The sequence below is a fragment of the Leiobunum rupestre genome, chromosome 10 (genome assembly GCF_980474605.1).
Source record: "Leiobunum rupestre chromosome 10, qqLeiRupe1.1.hap1, whole genome shotgun sequence".
In the NCBI taxonomy this organism is placed as follows: domain Eukaryota; kingdom Metazoa; phylum Arthropoda; class Arachnida; order Opiliones; family Sclerosomatidae; genus Leiobunum; species Leiobunum rupestre.
Window position 1 is genome coordinate 31,290,563 of NC_143393.1, and position 15,868 is coordinate 31,306,430.

The 15,868-nt window shown below is 30.8% G+C and overlaps 1 protein-coding gene across 1 annotated transcript in view; it reads right to left on the bottom strand.

Annotated features, from left to right (window-relative positions):
* LOC149925383 (uncharacterized) overlaps nt 1-15,295 on the bottom strand; it is a 28,829-nt gene extending 13,534 nt beyond the window's left edge. The window contains exon 1 of the mRNA XM_090160536.1: nt 14,985-15,295. Coding sequence (XP_090016662.1) covers nt 14,985-15,027 — 43 coding nt within the window. The 5' untranslated portion in view covers nt 15,028-15,295. The remainder of the gene's footprint in view (nt 1-14,984) is intronic.
* Between the last annotated feature and the right edge of the window lie 573 nt (nt 15,296-15,868).

A 15,868-nucleotide genomic window follows, 5' to 3' on the forward strand; every position in this document is an offset into this window, starting at 1 on the left:
TGTATAAAATGCCGAAGAAAATGACCCAACCACGAAGCACGGTCTTATGAAAAGACTATTAATTTTTATAATATAAATAAATAGTGTTTTTTTTTTCGGCCTGGCAGCGAAACACTTTAAGTTTGCAAAGAAAACTAGTTCTATATAATAAAAATATGAGTATAAGATTATTATCATGACAGCGTATCTTTATAATGAAAAAAATCCGGTGTTCAAAACAAAAAAAATACCGTTTGAAATGTCAAAAACCTGTACCAGTAATTATTAAAAGTCGCTTAACCATAAATTTCCGAAATCAATGTAAAGAGGCTAATATGGTGCTTATCAACCCTCTCAAATGGCTTCCTTCGGGGCACACTGGCCGCCTCTTTCAAAATACTAAGCGCTACGAGAAAAAAAACCAGATTGGTAACACTTATTCACCATGTGGGTGACTTTTATATATTAGGGTTTAATATCTGTTTTATAATAAACGTTGAACAAAAATCAAGATCTGTCGTGTTTCGCGCCTCTTAACCTCCTCTTTGCCCTGTTTATGTCGCGTGGAATTGGCATTTTTAGCTGTACTATATAATTTCATATTTTGCAAATACAAACTGATCTGAGAAGGACTAATTTGTTGGTCGAAAACAATTTGTGGATGAGTATTGTTGTTATTAAAATATATAATTATAACACATAATCGGGATTCATTATTCAGGCAAAGGTGACGATTGGTTTCTATACAATTTAATAATTATTTAATCATTTAAGGGTACCCTAATAATCACGATTAATAGTTTAATATATAAACGTGGTGAAATAGTCAAACATAATATTTTTGTAGAATGTTTAGCTTACATAGATTTCCACTTAAAATTTATTTTTTTTGTAAACACAAACAAACACATTTGTTTCTTTTGTGTAAAACACGATTCACTGTTTTAAACTATTTTTAAACCAAACTGAAAACTGTGTTTTAAACTGTTCTTCAATCAAACGGAAAACTCTATTTTAAACTTCTTGTTATACATTACTTTGCGTATAAATTGAATTGCTGTTAAAAAATCTAACAAAACATTATTGAAAAATTATTTGAAAGTAAAAACATTTAAAACTGTTCAAAACTGATTAAAACCATTTAAAACTGTTCAAAACTGATTAAAACCATTTAAAACTGTTCAAAACTGATTAAAACCATTTAAAACTGTTCAAAACTGATTAAAAACATTTAAAACGCTCAAAACCAATGATTCTTTTTAAAATATCCGTTTAAAAATTTGTTTTAATTATGATTAAAATTTTCCAATTTTTCTTAGGTTGTAGTCATGGGTGATTTAACGACTTTGACTGCACTAAGATTAAATTCTGATAAAAAGTGATTAAAATTGTAATCATGATTATTAGGACACTACATGTTCGTATAAAACTAAATTAACGTGATTAATTAATGTTTTAGAGGAATAATTTATTAATATATGTCAACTTAATTCGTTAATTTCTTAAAAATGCCCCTTGGACTGCTATTCTATAAATAGCCATACCTCTTTTTCTGTTCGGCGCGTCAAATTAATATTATCACACCCAATAATTAACGGCTTCGTTCTAACAATCTCGTTGAGCGTTATAGGAAGTCAAAAATTCATTCTTATTATTTCAATTAATTTTCCGAGATAAATGTATCGGCAGCGTGTTTCAATACCGCGAATTTCACCACGGGCCACTAAGTTTTCTCTTTTGGAGGAAAATGCGCCTTCGTTGCAGCCAAGGCGTCAAATTGCGCCCCCAGTCTCGGAAACGACACTCTTTTTTACTTTCAAATCATAATTCATATCTCACACACGCCAATTGTACGAAATGTATAAAGCTCTGGAGGGGATCCGAATCGTACGACTTTAGATAAATATTTTGTCCTCAAGTATACCATTTCCAATTTATTTCAAACATTAAGAAAACGAAATACTTCAATATATTCCTAACTTAAGTATGCTTACAAAGCCAAGCTGTATCGATAATTCATTATTTGGCGCATTTCCGTAAGAAATTTGAAAAGATTTAATTTTGTAACTATATTGTATATTTTTGAGGTTTTCTTAACACTTGGTAAGCTGTCAGGCTTTGCAGCACGCGCGTTTTCGCCGCCATTTTGGAATATGACGGCTCAAATTCGGTTACATCTATCTCTGCATGGTAAACATAATTTTATTTTCAATATTTTTTCGCTGCCTTCTATTTATCTTTTACATGGGAAAAATCGCAATCATTTTTAAGTTATTATTGAAAATAAAATCAATTAAATTAAGATAGCCAAAAATGAAATATTTCACGTACTCCTCGTAGACTTGCTATAAGCTAGTGTTGTTAATTTTCCGGAAAAATAAAATGCGGAAAAATTTCCAGAAAAATTTCCGGGATATTTTCCGAATTGCGGAAATTTTTAAATAAACAATTTAAACATAAATTACATTTTAGGAGTTTTTTTTTACTTTTTATCGATATAAAATGTCTAATAGCAGTAAACATACTACCAAACATTAATAGTGTTACATTGTTAATCAGTTTAAAACTAGTCTAGAGGTTTAGTTTTACTTCTAAATTCGAAAATATAATGCGAAAATTCCGCTTTATTTAAATTGGCAAACAGTATTAGACTAATCATGGAATGAAAACTTTTTTTCGCCAAAATAAGGAAATTTTCCGACTTACAACACTACTATAAACTTACCTGATAACACACAACAATTTTAAATATTTAAAGAGAGTGGCGGTTCCAAAGAAAGTCCCTTGAATGTTTTACCGTTTTACACTACTAATAATCTGTACAGCAGCGCAACATATTCGAATTTTGTCACCCAACGAGAAGTGATTTCTGAAAATTGCTCGTAACTCTTTAAACAGTATTTAATCAACTAGAATCTCGGTTACTAAACGTGAGCACCTTTTCATAAATTAATTTATTTTGGTTCAAACGAAAAGATGTTAATTGTAATTCAGAAAATAAAACGTGAACCTAAGCCTCGGTCATAAGATGGTGAACGTGTTCAATACGAGAGACTAGTACTCGAATATGACTTCAAAGCGGAGCTGCCTACCCCATTGCATATATACGTACACTATTTGATTTATATACCTCCGTACCGTTAATAAATACTTACCGGGGGTTGCAAATATACGGTAATTATTTAGGGCCTAGTACGCTAGGTTGGACGCACTTCCGAAAACGACATCGATTGAGGCATCGAGATACACCACTAGAGCCGCCATTTGCATTAAGATACGCAATCCATTATGTACTATCTGCGAAAAAGTACAAGGCTTAACAGAATGTTAGGCCCCAGGGTAAAGTCAAGCACCGGGTACCCCCCCACGGACCACTAGATTAAAAATTAAAAAAGGATTTTTTAGTAAAGAAGGTAACACGATGACAGAATTCATATTACATGTGAAGATGGTACTATACGGTGAGTAATTGTAGAAGATTATTTTATATATATTTAAAAAACTGCACCATCCCAGCAAATGAGCCTTAGAATCGTGTGGTGCTCTTACCTAATGTCGGCCTTGAGAAAATGTTTACCTTAAGCGTTCAATATACTAGACCTTTAAAGGCCGTTTGGGAGTTGTCTAAAGAATAGAACTTTTCTTAAACCACCTTGAAAATTTCACTTTCATCATTAGTTACGTATAATTTTGCGTAATTATACAATCATAGGTTTTCGCCGTCTAAATTACCAAAATCAACATATCACGAATTATTTCCATATTTTATTTTAGGCTAGGTTCGCTATATCAAACACTTCATAGTGCTTTGGAATTTTTCAACAGAGACCGTAAGATACTTAGAATTCAGTTTCATTTCAAATTACTAATTAGAAAAGAAATAAAAAATAGAAAAAAGGTTTTATATGTAAATTTATCTTTCTTCTTAAGTTTTCATTCGATCATAAATCTATAATAAAGTAGCATCAGAAGTATATTAAACGTGATAAGTGTCCATCTCTTACTCTGCTATAATGTTATATGCTTGAAACATGTACCTTGATAGTCTTAAACGACGTTTCAAACCAGAAACTATGGCTTATAAGTTAGTGAATAATCCTAATCAGTGTCATTTTGACCTTTTTCAAAGATAGCTGTTGTAATACTTGTTGAGGCTAACGGTAATAGTTAGTGTAGGGAGCTGTTGGCTCGCGTGGCTTACAGGGCTGGCCACCACCCTCCTACGCATTGTTCAAGTTTCAAGTTTATTGAATTTTTCTATTAAGATACAAATGTGATGTAGGGCTAAGTCATTGTTTGACTTGTAAGCCCTTGTTTGTTTTAAATAATATTTTTTATAATTTGATGGCAATAGTAACATTTTTTTTTAAAGGTTATCAAATGTAATACATAAAATATAAATAACAAAATGAAAATATTAAAACAGAAAATACCGCGTTGAAAAAGGTTACAAAAAAGAATTGATTTAATAAAATTTATACATCTCTTTCCATTAGGACAGACTTTAGATAACGTTTAAATTCATTATATTTTTTATTTATGTCTATTTTGTTTGTCAAGTAGTCTAGGAGTTTTATTCCAATATAGTAAATAGATGTAAATTTTTTATTCGTGGCGCAGTGTGGAATTTCAAACATATAACTATTTCTTAAGTTGATAGGGTTTTTTTTAATTTTTATAATTTTTTGTTCACCATGATAATCTTTATATAAGAACAACATTGATAAGTAATCGTATAATTGATATATAGTTAAAATTGCTTCTTTTAAGAATAGTTCCCTTGTGTGCGCTAGGTAGGGGACGTTGTTTATAGCGCGAATAGCACGTTTTTGAAGAATACTGATTCGATTTAAGTTGTGTTTATTTGTATTCCCCCATATACAATAGCCGTAGCTCATTTTAGCGTTAAAGAGGGCATAGTACACTTCTTTAAAAATTTTGTGAGTCATTATTGTTCTACATTTGTATAAAATTCCACTTATCGTTCTTAGAGGTTTACATATGTTCTCGACATGGAAATTCCAGTTTAAGTTATGATCGAAGATTAATCCTAGGTATTTGTACGTGTATACTCTATTTATTGTTTGGTTGTCTATGGTTAATTCAATTGAGGTGTTTGTATTTTTTCCTATGTTGCTAAAAATAATATATTCAGTTTTTGAAAGGTTTAGTGTTAAATTATTTTTTTTTAGCCATAAATTTATTTTATCTAATACTAGATTAACTTTTTGTAAAACAGATTGAGCACATTTCCCCCCGATTAATAACAAAGTATCATCCGCGTACAGTATTAAACCAGATTTGATGACGTCGGTGATATCGTTTAAGTACAAATTAAAGAGTAATGGTGATATTATTGAGCCCTGTGGGGTACCGTTTTGTAATGTCTTAGGTGTAGATAATACGTCGTTTACTTTAGTGTAACATATTCTATTAGCTAAATAGCTTTCTAGCCAGCTGCCTGCGACACCTCTTATTCCCAAATGACTTAATTTGTTTAGCAAGTTTTTATGCGGGATGGAATCAAAGGCTTTCCGAAGATCTAAAAACACCCCGACACAGATTTCTTTTTTATCTAGATAATTAATTATTGATTGATATGCTTCTGATATTGCATTTAGGGTTCCCAGTCCGGTTCGGAAACCAAACTGAGAATCAGAGAGTAATCTGTGTTTTTTGGTGAAAGAGAGCATTCGGTTATTAAAGGCTTTATCGAATAGTTTTGCTATAAAAGGTAATATCGATATAGGTCTGTAATTTTTTACATCCGTTATATCGCCTTTCTTGTGAATTGGTACCCCGGCCACCTGAATTAAAGGCTTTAAAAGTCGCTCGATGACTTAGGCCTAGGGTGGTGCCTTGGGTATTGGCCTAGCTGATTATATTTATTATATTATACGGGATTTACGAGAGCATTTCTGTGGGCGCCGTCATAAGATGTCAGCACGCCTTTTTCATTGGCTAACATTCCTTGTCGGTGCATCGAAGCCGGTAGCTTCCACAGCACTAGCCTCCAAAAAGGGGGCGGTTACCTCGTAAATCGCGTATACCGGAGTTAAACTATAAGCCGGGATGTGTTGTACGGATTTTGGGTTAGTGACTGGCAAACGTCCAAGACAAAACCAAATATTTGTGCTTCGATAATTGCGTGTTTTAATCTCAAAGTCCGACAAATTACAGACGACAGCTAAATCTGTATTATTATCAAAGCCAACAAAGACTACTTCGCCCGTACTGAGCAGTTCGCTGTCGCCACGTGAGTTGCTTAGCCTTTGTCTTAGACGTTATTAGCATTGGCCAACTAAGAAGTTAAATACTTTCCCTAGAATTTATGATGATAAAATTTTGGTTCAATATTCCAAAGGCGTTTTCATTAATAAATGATTGCATAGAGAGTCAACTAAAGTTGAGAGACTAAACAAGTACAAAGCAAAAAACTCTAAGGGTGATCTGGAAATCGAAGAACAGCCTACACGAAACGAGCGTTCTTCCTACACGTTATTTTACAGGCTTAAACTCTTTAAATTATTTTTTAACTCAAATAGCGAATTTAACGAAACTATTTACAGCTTCAATGAAAAAATTACAGTGTTAGAAAATTAAAAGTTGTATAAAAGGAGGAAAACGAATCGCATTGTTGTAACTCGAAGATTAATTTCAGGGTAACGTCGCTCTGAAGGTCGCGTTTACGTATAACCTAGCTATTATACAATTCCCAAGAACGATAAATCTTCAAATTTTCTACCTTAACGGTGTAGGATTGCTTTAAAGGACTGATGTTTAAAAAAAAATCCATATCAAAACGGGTGAAAGAAAACTTAATGGATATGTTAAAAAGAACTGGCACACGGCGAACTGACTGAACTCGGGCTCGCGTGGGTTGAAACATATAAAAAGAGGAATAAATCTAAGCTCCGCATACGCAGATAAGCGCTTTTACTTTTATTTAGTACGTGCTCTCTTAACGACTTCGAAAAACATATTTTGGCCTCTGTGTTTCAATGCTCGGATGTTCGCTAGATAAGTTCTTATTTTAATAAATATACGCGTTTTGTAGCGTTAATCTATTTCAACTAACAAGGAGACTACCCGAGGTGGTTATCACCGATTTGGTTGAAACTCGGGGGTTATGTAGACCTTATGGTAGTATGAAAATTGCAAACGGAAAAGTTGCTATGGGCTTTAGTTTTGCCATGGCAACTTTTTGACCCCTCAAAACGAAAAATCTCTATTTAAAAACGCATGGGATATTCTCGGTTTAACGGGGTACTTACTTACTTAAAAAATTAAAAAAATAAATTTTCAAAATTTACCCAAAAAGATGAATTGGACCTATTTTGGGTAAAATTCATCAATTTTGGTAAAATTTTTACAAAATTTGGGTAACCTAGAAAATCCCATGCTTTTTTAAATGGAGAGGTCGAAAAAATTCGCCGTTTCCATAGGAAAACAAAAGCCCATTGCAACTTTTCCCTTTGGGAATTTTCATACTACCATAAGGTCTACCGAACCCCCGAGTTTCAACAAAATCGGTGATAACCACCTCGGGTAGTCTAGTCTCCTTGTAAGTAGTATAACATAATTTTAGAATCCCCAATTTTTTTGTGATCAAAAGCCATTAACGTTATTTTATTGTGTACATTTATTTATTAATCATCATTTTATTTCATAATTTAGAATGTTCCTTAGAAAAAACAATAAAGTAGAAACGTCAAATGTGTTATTTTCTGTGTTTAAAAAGTTATAAGAAGATGTACTTTTAGATTGGAAATCACGTGCATCAGTTATATGTATCGGTGATTCTAAATATATCTGAAAATTGGAAATCTCAATTAACTTGTCAATTTTTTACTCAACAGCTTGATTAAAATATTACCGTTTTATTTTTAAAATATTTGTGTACCATTCGTAGTGAAGTACGACCAGGCTATAGTTTATATTCAAAGTTTTATAATTTATTAAATCAAATTACTGTAAATTTTATTGTAATTCCAAACTTTCCACAAATATTTTACCTTATGATTACGTATTATTTTTCAAAAATTACTTATGCCTGCTTAAATGTTTTTACCCAACTGATCGGATCCCGATATACCAGTAAACGAGGTACTTCTCCTCCCATAACTACTAATATAACTGCCCCAATATTTTTTTGGTCGCTTCAAATTGACCAATTCCAGAAATAAAATGCATAATCAAGCTACTCTTCCCTTAATATTTAAATCTGCAAAATTATAATTGTAATTTACTGAATTATACTTGTAATTTACTAAATTATTCTTGTAATTTACTAAATTATTCTTGTAATTTACTATATTATACTTGTAATATATTAAATTATTATTGTGATTTACTAAATTATACTTGTAATTTACTGAATTATTCTTGTAATTTACTGAATTATACTGTCTTGTTGCTTGCTAAATTATACTTGTAATTTACTGAATTATACTTAAAATTTACTGAATTATACTTGTTGCTTGCTAAATTATACTGAAAATACTAATTTATAGCCTAATTAAGACAGGAATACATATCTCTACTTGTAATGTTTATCGCGGCAGATTTTCGTCTTACCATACGCGATACGGCAGGGTAAGCATTCCAAGTAGAGGTATGGATTCCTCATTTAGATAAATGAAACATTTTTAGAAAATAAAAAAAGAAATCTGTTTTTGGCTTTCAAGCGAGCCTCGAACTCTGGGTTTGAGTTGCCTAGCCCCCTTCAAATTTGTGAAACGGACATACGGCCCTGGATGAAACTAAAAACCCAATCATTTCGCCATTTCCTAAAATATAAAAGCACCTATACATAAACGAAATGCATGAAGTATGGTGATTCTCTACGGAAATAGATGTTGACAAGAAAAACACGTTTAATTTGGGAACTACGATTATCTTGCGATTGAGAGAGACGAATTGCGCGGACTTCCGCAAACACGCCAAGTTGTAAAGTGCGTCTCGAATGGCGGCGCGAGGAAGACGCGGCGAATATTTTGAAAGAAATACCCGAAATATAATAGTTTGTGGGTAAAATATGAAGCTATATTCGGGGCTGAATGCTTCGCGCGACTTCTACAAAAAAAATCGAACCGGTTTCGAACAGAATATTCGCTTTTTTGAAATATTACGAAGCCAAGCTACCGAACTGTCAGAAAGAAGACTCATTTTATTATAAAATAAACCATTCTTTATAAAATATTCCTTTTTGCACCGATATCACCGGATGGTATAGAAATAAACCGATAAAATTAACCGGTATTAAAAATATTATTCAAGTAGAAAATTACTATTAGGCCACAGACAACCCATTTTGGTTGGATTATATTTTATTTATAATTAGAAATATTCGTAATGAGGATTTAAGTCATAATCCGCTCAGCACCAATAATTTTATTTGTTTATTAAGTTCCGTCATTGTTTTAAACGTCTTGCATTTAATAATACTAATGTTAACTATATAAATAAAACTACCACTCTTGCATAGTAAATTGTTTTTAAAAATATTTATTTATTTAAAATATTTTAAAATTAAAATTAAAATTAAATTTTATAATGTTTTAAATAAATAAATATTTTTAATAATAATTGAATTCAAATTTTTTTTATTCTGTATAAAAACATGTTAGTTTAACACTAAAATTTATTATAATAATAATAATAATAATAATAATAATAATAACAACAATAATAATAATAATAATAATAAGCTAGACTACTACACAAGGCACCACCTTAGGCCCAAGTCATCTAGCGACTTATAATGCCTTAAACAGGTGGCCGGGTTACAATGCGTAGGAGGGTGGTGGCAAGCCCTTCATGCCACGCGAGCCAACAGCTCCCTACACTAACTATTTTATTTATATAGTTAGTTTCCCCAGAGATTTTAGAACAATACCATTCATATCTATTACCGAAATGACGATTTATAGGACAATACGTACCACACGATATTATTCACAAACAAAACCAATATTCAAATCCCCAAAAATCTGAAAATAAAACAACGGGGCATTTACGGAGACTAATTTGTAAGCAATATGGTACCCTTTTTAACTTTAAACGTCTTGAATATGTATATATCGTTCCAAATTACATCTATTTATATCTATCGGTATGCGTACATCGTGTTAATTAGTTCGACATAACGCGGACTTAATTTTGAAGGTCGCGTTTCTTGAGGGAAATTATGAACAACGGGTTTCGAGGGAGGGGCTGTTTTATGCCCAGTCGCTGAAAAGATCAAAACTAAATATAATAAAACTACGCGTGTATATTTCAATTCATAAGCCCACCCAATAACGTTATTTTTGTGGAACAGTAAAATTTAAATCAGAAGTTGAATATTTTTGTTTTGTATATTTAATACTTCAAAGTAAAGATAATTAAGTTCCCATTTAAGGAGATTCTGAAACTTTTAAATTTGATTTTATATCGAGATTTCTCTCGTGTCAGATACATATAGGTCTCGCGTTGTCTGTTAATTAAAATAAACCATTATTCGCAAATAATTATTATTTCCCCAATGCATTTATATGTTAATATATTGACAGTTTGGGTTTTTTGTTAGCGAAATGTTCGCCACTGTATTAATTATTTCCTCGGCTCACTTCCGTAGTTTCGCGGGCTGAGTTTCGTCACCCTCAAATTATCGGAATCAGCGGAGCAAAACCCTCTTATAATCGAAAGCCGTTTGATCATTTGAATTTCAAAGTTGGATTAATTTCGAAAACTTGGCGTTTGATTTTTATTTCGGAAATTTGGAGTCGGTATCGAATGGCGTCAACCAAGTTTGAACTTTCTTGTTCGCGGTAAACGCCCTTCCTTAAGGCCATGCGTCTTGAATGACTCGACCCTGAGCTTTTTACAACTACTACAACTGTATGAAACATGTAGACTATAAATACAAGAAAAGTTCGAAGGCGAGTTGTAACGATATTTCACTTAATGATAAAATGGATCAAAATTTCATTTTAGAAGTTTGTTGGTGTATTTTACGGTTATTTATGATTTTTCTAAAAATGAACGTATAATTTGTATTTAAAGGTTTTTTAATGATAACATTTTACTTGTGACACTGAACGATTTTGGGCGAATGATTGTCGGTCTCCGAGTGTCGCGGGGGGTTTCGTAATCGGAAGTTTCCGCAGAGGAAATTCGTCCCATTGTGCCAAATTACGGCTAGGTTAGTGTGGTGTCGATAAAAAGCACGGTAAGGTATTCAAAATATAACTACCTTCAGAAACGAAAGGGTTGTTTATAATAATCAATTTTATGTTCCAATTCATTAATTTAATAAAAGTTATTAAATAACAACTAAGTTGAAAATCACAACAATAATTACGCAATAAAACAAAATTACCAAAATATTTTAAACCATTTAGAGACAACTAGTTTCCCGTCTTAGCAGGCACATAAGTAGATTATTTAATTGTAAAAGTTGGTTTTGTGAGCGTTACAAACTTCAATAAGCCTTGGCTGGCTCTACAAATAGGCGCACACCGTTACCTAACACTTCTTAAAACTAGAAGCTGCTCGCTACTTAACCACGTAATAATTTATACGGTCATTGGTGACACAGACTATCATTAAAAAGTTAACGTTCGGAGAATATGAAATGTCATACCTAATCTTATTATGTGACTTATGATAACATAACCATTGGTATTCGCCGTTTTGGCAACTTTCGCAATATTTTACGGTTCTAAATCAGTACATTAATAAGATCTGATATAATATTACAAAACTAAAACACATTTTTTGTCATTTACCACTATTTTACTTCGATTTAATTGATTGGTGGGGTGGCGGAGTGGTTAGCACTTACGCCTCGCAGAAAGAGGGGCCAGGTTCAGACACTGGGTGACAACTCGGAACAACTCCTTCTGGTTTAAGGGGTTTTCCCCCGAGATCTTAATGAGGTTAACGGTAATAGTTAGTGTAGGGACCTGTTGGCTCGCGTGGCTTGCAGGGCTTGTCACCACCCTCCTACGCATTGTAACCCGGCCACCTGAATTAAAGGCTTTAAAAGTCAGTTGATGACTTAGGCCTAAGGTGGTGCCTTGGGTATTAGCCTAGCTGATTATTATTGATTATTATTAATCGGTGATATAAACTGACTTTTTTGTAAATTAGCAGTAGTAATTTTTTATTTCATATACTAATTAATAGCTTAAAATTACATAACATTTCGTTTGTATAAAAATATATTTTATTATTTTAATTATTATTCAAAACTACCATTGTCGGTGAATTAGAAGATTAGGTTAACTTCTACCATTGTCGTAATCGGTTTTGGCTTTAGCCGATTTTGGATTTTAGCTAAGAAATCAAAATAATCTTTTGATGAAATCAGGGATAAATGTACTTTAAATTTAAATTTTACCAGTCTACCAGAAAACCCAATCTACCCACCTACTTATTTTTTGAAAACTAAGTAACACTGAAGCAATATCACGTATCTATTTATAGAATAATAAAAAGCATTTATTTAGTGAAATCATATTCGTGGCAAAATGAGTAGATGCCTAATTATTTTGAGCCATAAAAAGTCACCTACCTCCTCGACTTAATAGATTAATCAAAAACCATATCAGTCTTGTTTATGTTACCAAATTCAAGGTCGAATCGTCAAAATTTTAAGGAAATTTTTAAGAGAAACTGGTTTAAAAACTTCGGGAGTTATTTATCTTCAAAAACACTCTGAATTGATTGAAAAGGTTAATTCGAATGACAATTTATTCTGAAAAAATTCTGAGTTTAAAAGATTAACCCGAATTTCACTTCAATTTTAGAAAACTCGATTTACCTCAAATTGTAAATTTTTTGTCCAAAATATTTACGAATTAATTTAAAAAGTATTATCTCGAAATTTAGCAACAATGTTAAGACCAAGGTTTTTTAAACAAATTGATGAAAGCAGTTAAAGTTGCGCTATAATTGTAAATTTCAAAATAAATAATTGCTTTTTAAATCGGTTCCAGTAAATAGAAAAGTCATTGACTCTGCGTAACTCAGAAGCGTAATTCTCTTGGCCCAAAATAAAATTTGTCGTTTTCTTCAATGTCACCGGTGTCCAATTAACCTAAATATATATGCATATTTACACGGTTTAGCAATAAACAATTATTCAAAGATTGTTAACATAATATTTCTATAAGCGTTAACGAGCTATTTCACTAGGAGGATATACGGATAATTTCCAATAGAGACTAGTCTTAAAGGAGACAAACCGAAGGATAAAATAATTCGCCAAAACTCGTTGCAATTAAAATGTTTCTTACAGAAAAATGAATGAAATATTTTTAAATTTTTGGAACATAGGGCTTCTTTAGAAAAATATCTAAAATATTTTAGATTTTTGGAAAATAGAGCTTCTTTAAAAAAATGTCTGAAATATTTTTAGATCTTTGGAAAATAAAGCTTCTTTAGAAAAAGGCCTGAAATATTTTGAGATTTTTGAAAATAAAGCTTGTTTAGAAAAAGGTCTGAAATATTTTGAGATTTTTGGAAAATAGAGCTTCTTTAGAAAAAGGCCTGAAATATTTTGAGATTTTTGAGAATAGAGCTTCTTTAGAAAAAGGAATGAAATATTTTGAGATTTTTGGAAAATAGAGCTTCTTTAAAAAAATGTCTGAATTATTTTTAGATTTTTGGAAAATAGAGCTTCTTTAGAAAAAGGCCTGAAATATTTTGAGATTTTTGAGAATAGAGCTTCTTTAGAAAAATTACAAAGCATTCACTTTTTTACGTGTGGCATTACATAAGACATCGTAATATCCTACTGCTTTATAAGCGTTTAAGTTCAGAAATTTTTCTTCGCATTAGCGATTGGTAATGATCAAATAACACACCATTCGTATAATTAAAGGGTAAACATATTTCGTAATCTTATTAGTTTCACTTTCACCTTTCGATTATGATATAGCGTAGGATTAACAATAATATTTATACCAATTATAAGAATAATAATATTAACCTTATTTTCAATTGGTAATAATATAAATCTAGGACATATTACAACGGAATTGAAAATACATAATTAAATTATGACAAGCATTTTTCTTATTATAGTTATAATAAACCATTATCAAAAAACTAACTAACTGCGCCTATTATTCTTGGGAACTAGCAACATCACACCTCATAGATTCATATTTTAAACTACAGCTCACGATAAAAATTGTTTTCAAATTACACATTAATTATTTAAATTAATAATTATTTGAAATAAACGTTATCGTGTATTTTAAATTTTAATGTAATATATAATATTTAGCTTTAATATGTAGGTACATAATATATAATGTATAATTAATACTTAAATAATCTATATATTTCATAATAATACATACATAATATTATATAATATAATATATATATTAAATAATAAATACAAATATTTATTATAATATAATTGAATAAAAAAATATAAAATATAATATATATGAAATAAGAAATACATAATATATACTATATATATTAAATTATATATATATATATATATTAAATTATATATATATATATATATATATTAAATTATATATATATATATATATATATATATTAAATTATATATATATATATATATTAAATTATATATATATATATATATTAAATTATATATATATATATATATATATATATATATATATATATATATATATATATATATATATTAAATAATAAATAGAATATATAATAAATATAATATATAATACAAATAACACATAATATTTAACATTTAATAAATAATAAATATAACACATATTTAACATTTAATAAATAATAAATAATACATATAATAAATAATCAATATAACACATAATATAATACATATAATAAATAATAAATATAACACATAATATAATACATATAATAAATAATCAATATAACACATAATATTTAATAAATAATAAATATAATATAATACATATAATATGTTCTTAACTGTATCATCGTCAAATAGACAATGTCAATTTCAACAAAATTAAAAAGAGACTAACCTGTAATGGCAGCGGCCAGCACTGCATTGGCGATAAAAGCCATAGTGTATTTGAAGTTGTTCTATCTTCCTTGCGAGGATGTAATCTTATCCACTGGGACAGTCATTCGACTACTTTCAATCGAACAAACGCGATCGAAATTACGTTGATATAGTTTTAATATTATTAATTGAACTGAAATCAAAACCCTTCGTGATCAGAAGAAAAACGTGGAGAGTCGTTTTGCAAAACACGAAATCGTCGGAAAGTGCAAATCGATTCGGTCGATTGGTTGTCAGAGCGGATACTCTTGATTTCCGTCCTGATCGGCGTTAGGGCGAACTGTTTTAATTGTAGAATGGTTCAGTCCTTATTATGGCCTAGATTTGACTGACATAAAAAACGGAACCGCTTGTATGGAAACACGCCGAGACGATAGAGCTTTAGTTATTATCCGCCAGAGGCGCTGGTTGACCTCCGCTCGCTGCTTTAACGGTATTAAATGGAAGGGGGTATGGAGAGAGCTTTCTCGATAAGAAAGCCATACCCAGCGGGTATCTCATTTTTCACAGTCTTAGCGAAACGGGGTGAGAGTGCCGTATTTATTATTCAAGAGTACAACGATGCCTTAAAGCGAAAACGTTCTAATTACAATTATAGCTACTTAATATATATTTGCACGTGAAACCTAGTGTTGGCAACGGTCACTAGAGGGGGTAAGGGGCCCACTCCATTTGGCGGTTTAAATAATAATTTACGATAAATGTTAAAATTCTTTATTGGTTTCATGGAAAACGACGGTAATAAAGTAAATAAAATAAAATTTATTTATTTAAACGTTCATGTGTTTCCCAGTTAATAATTTATATAATTTATATAAAATTTATTATAATAATTTTCAATAA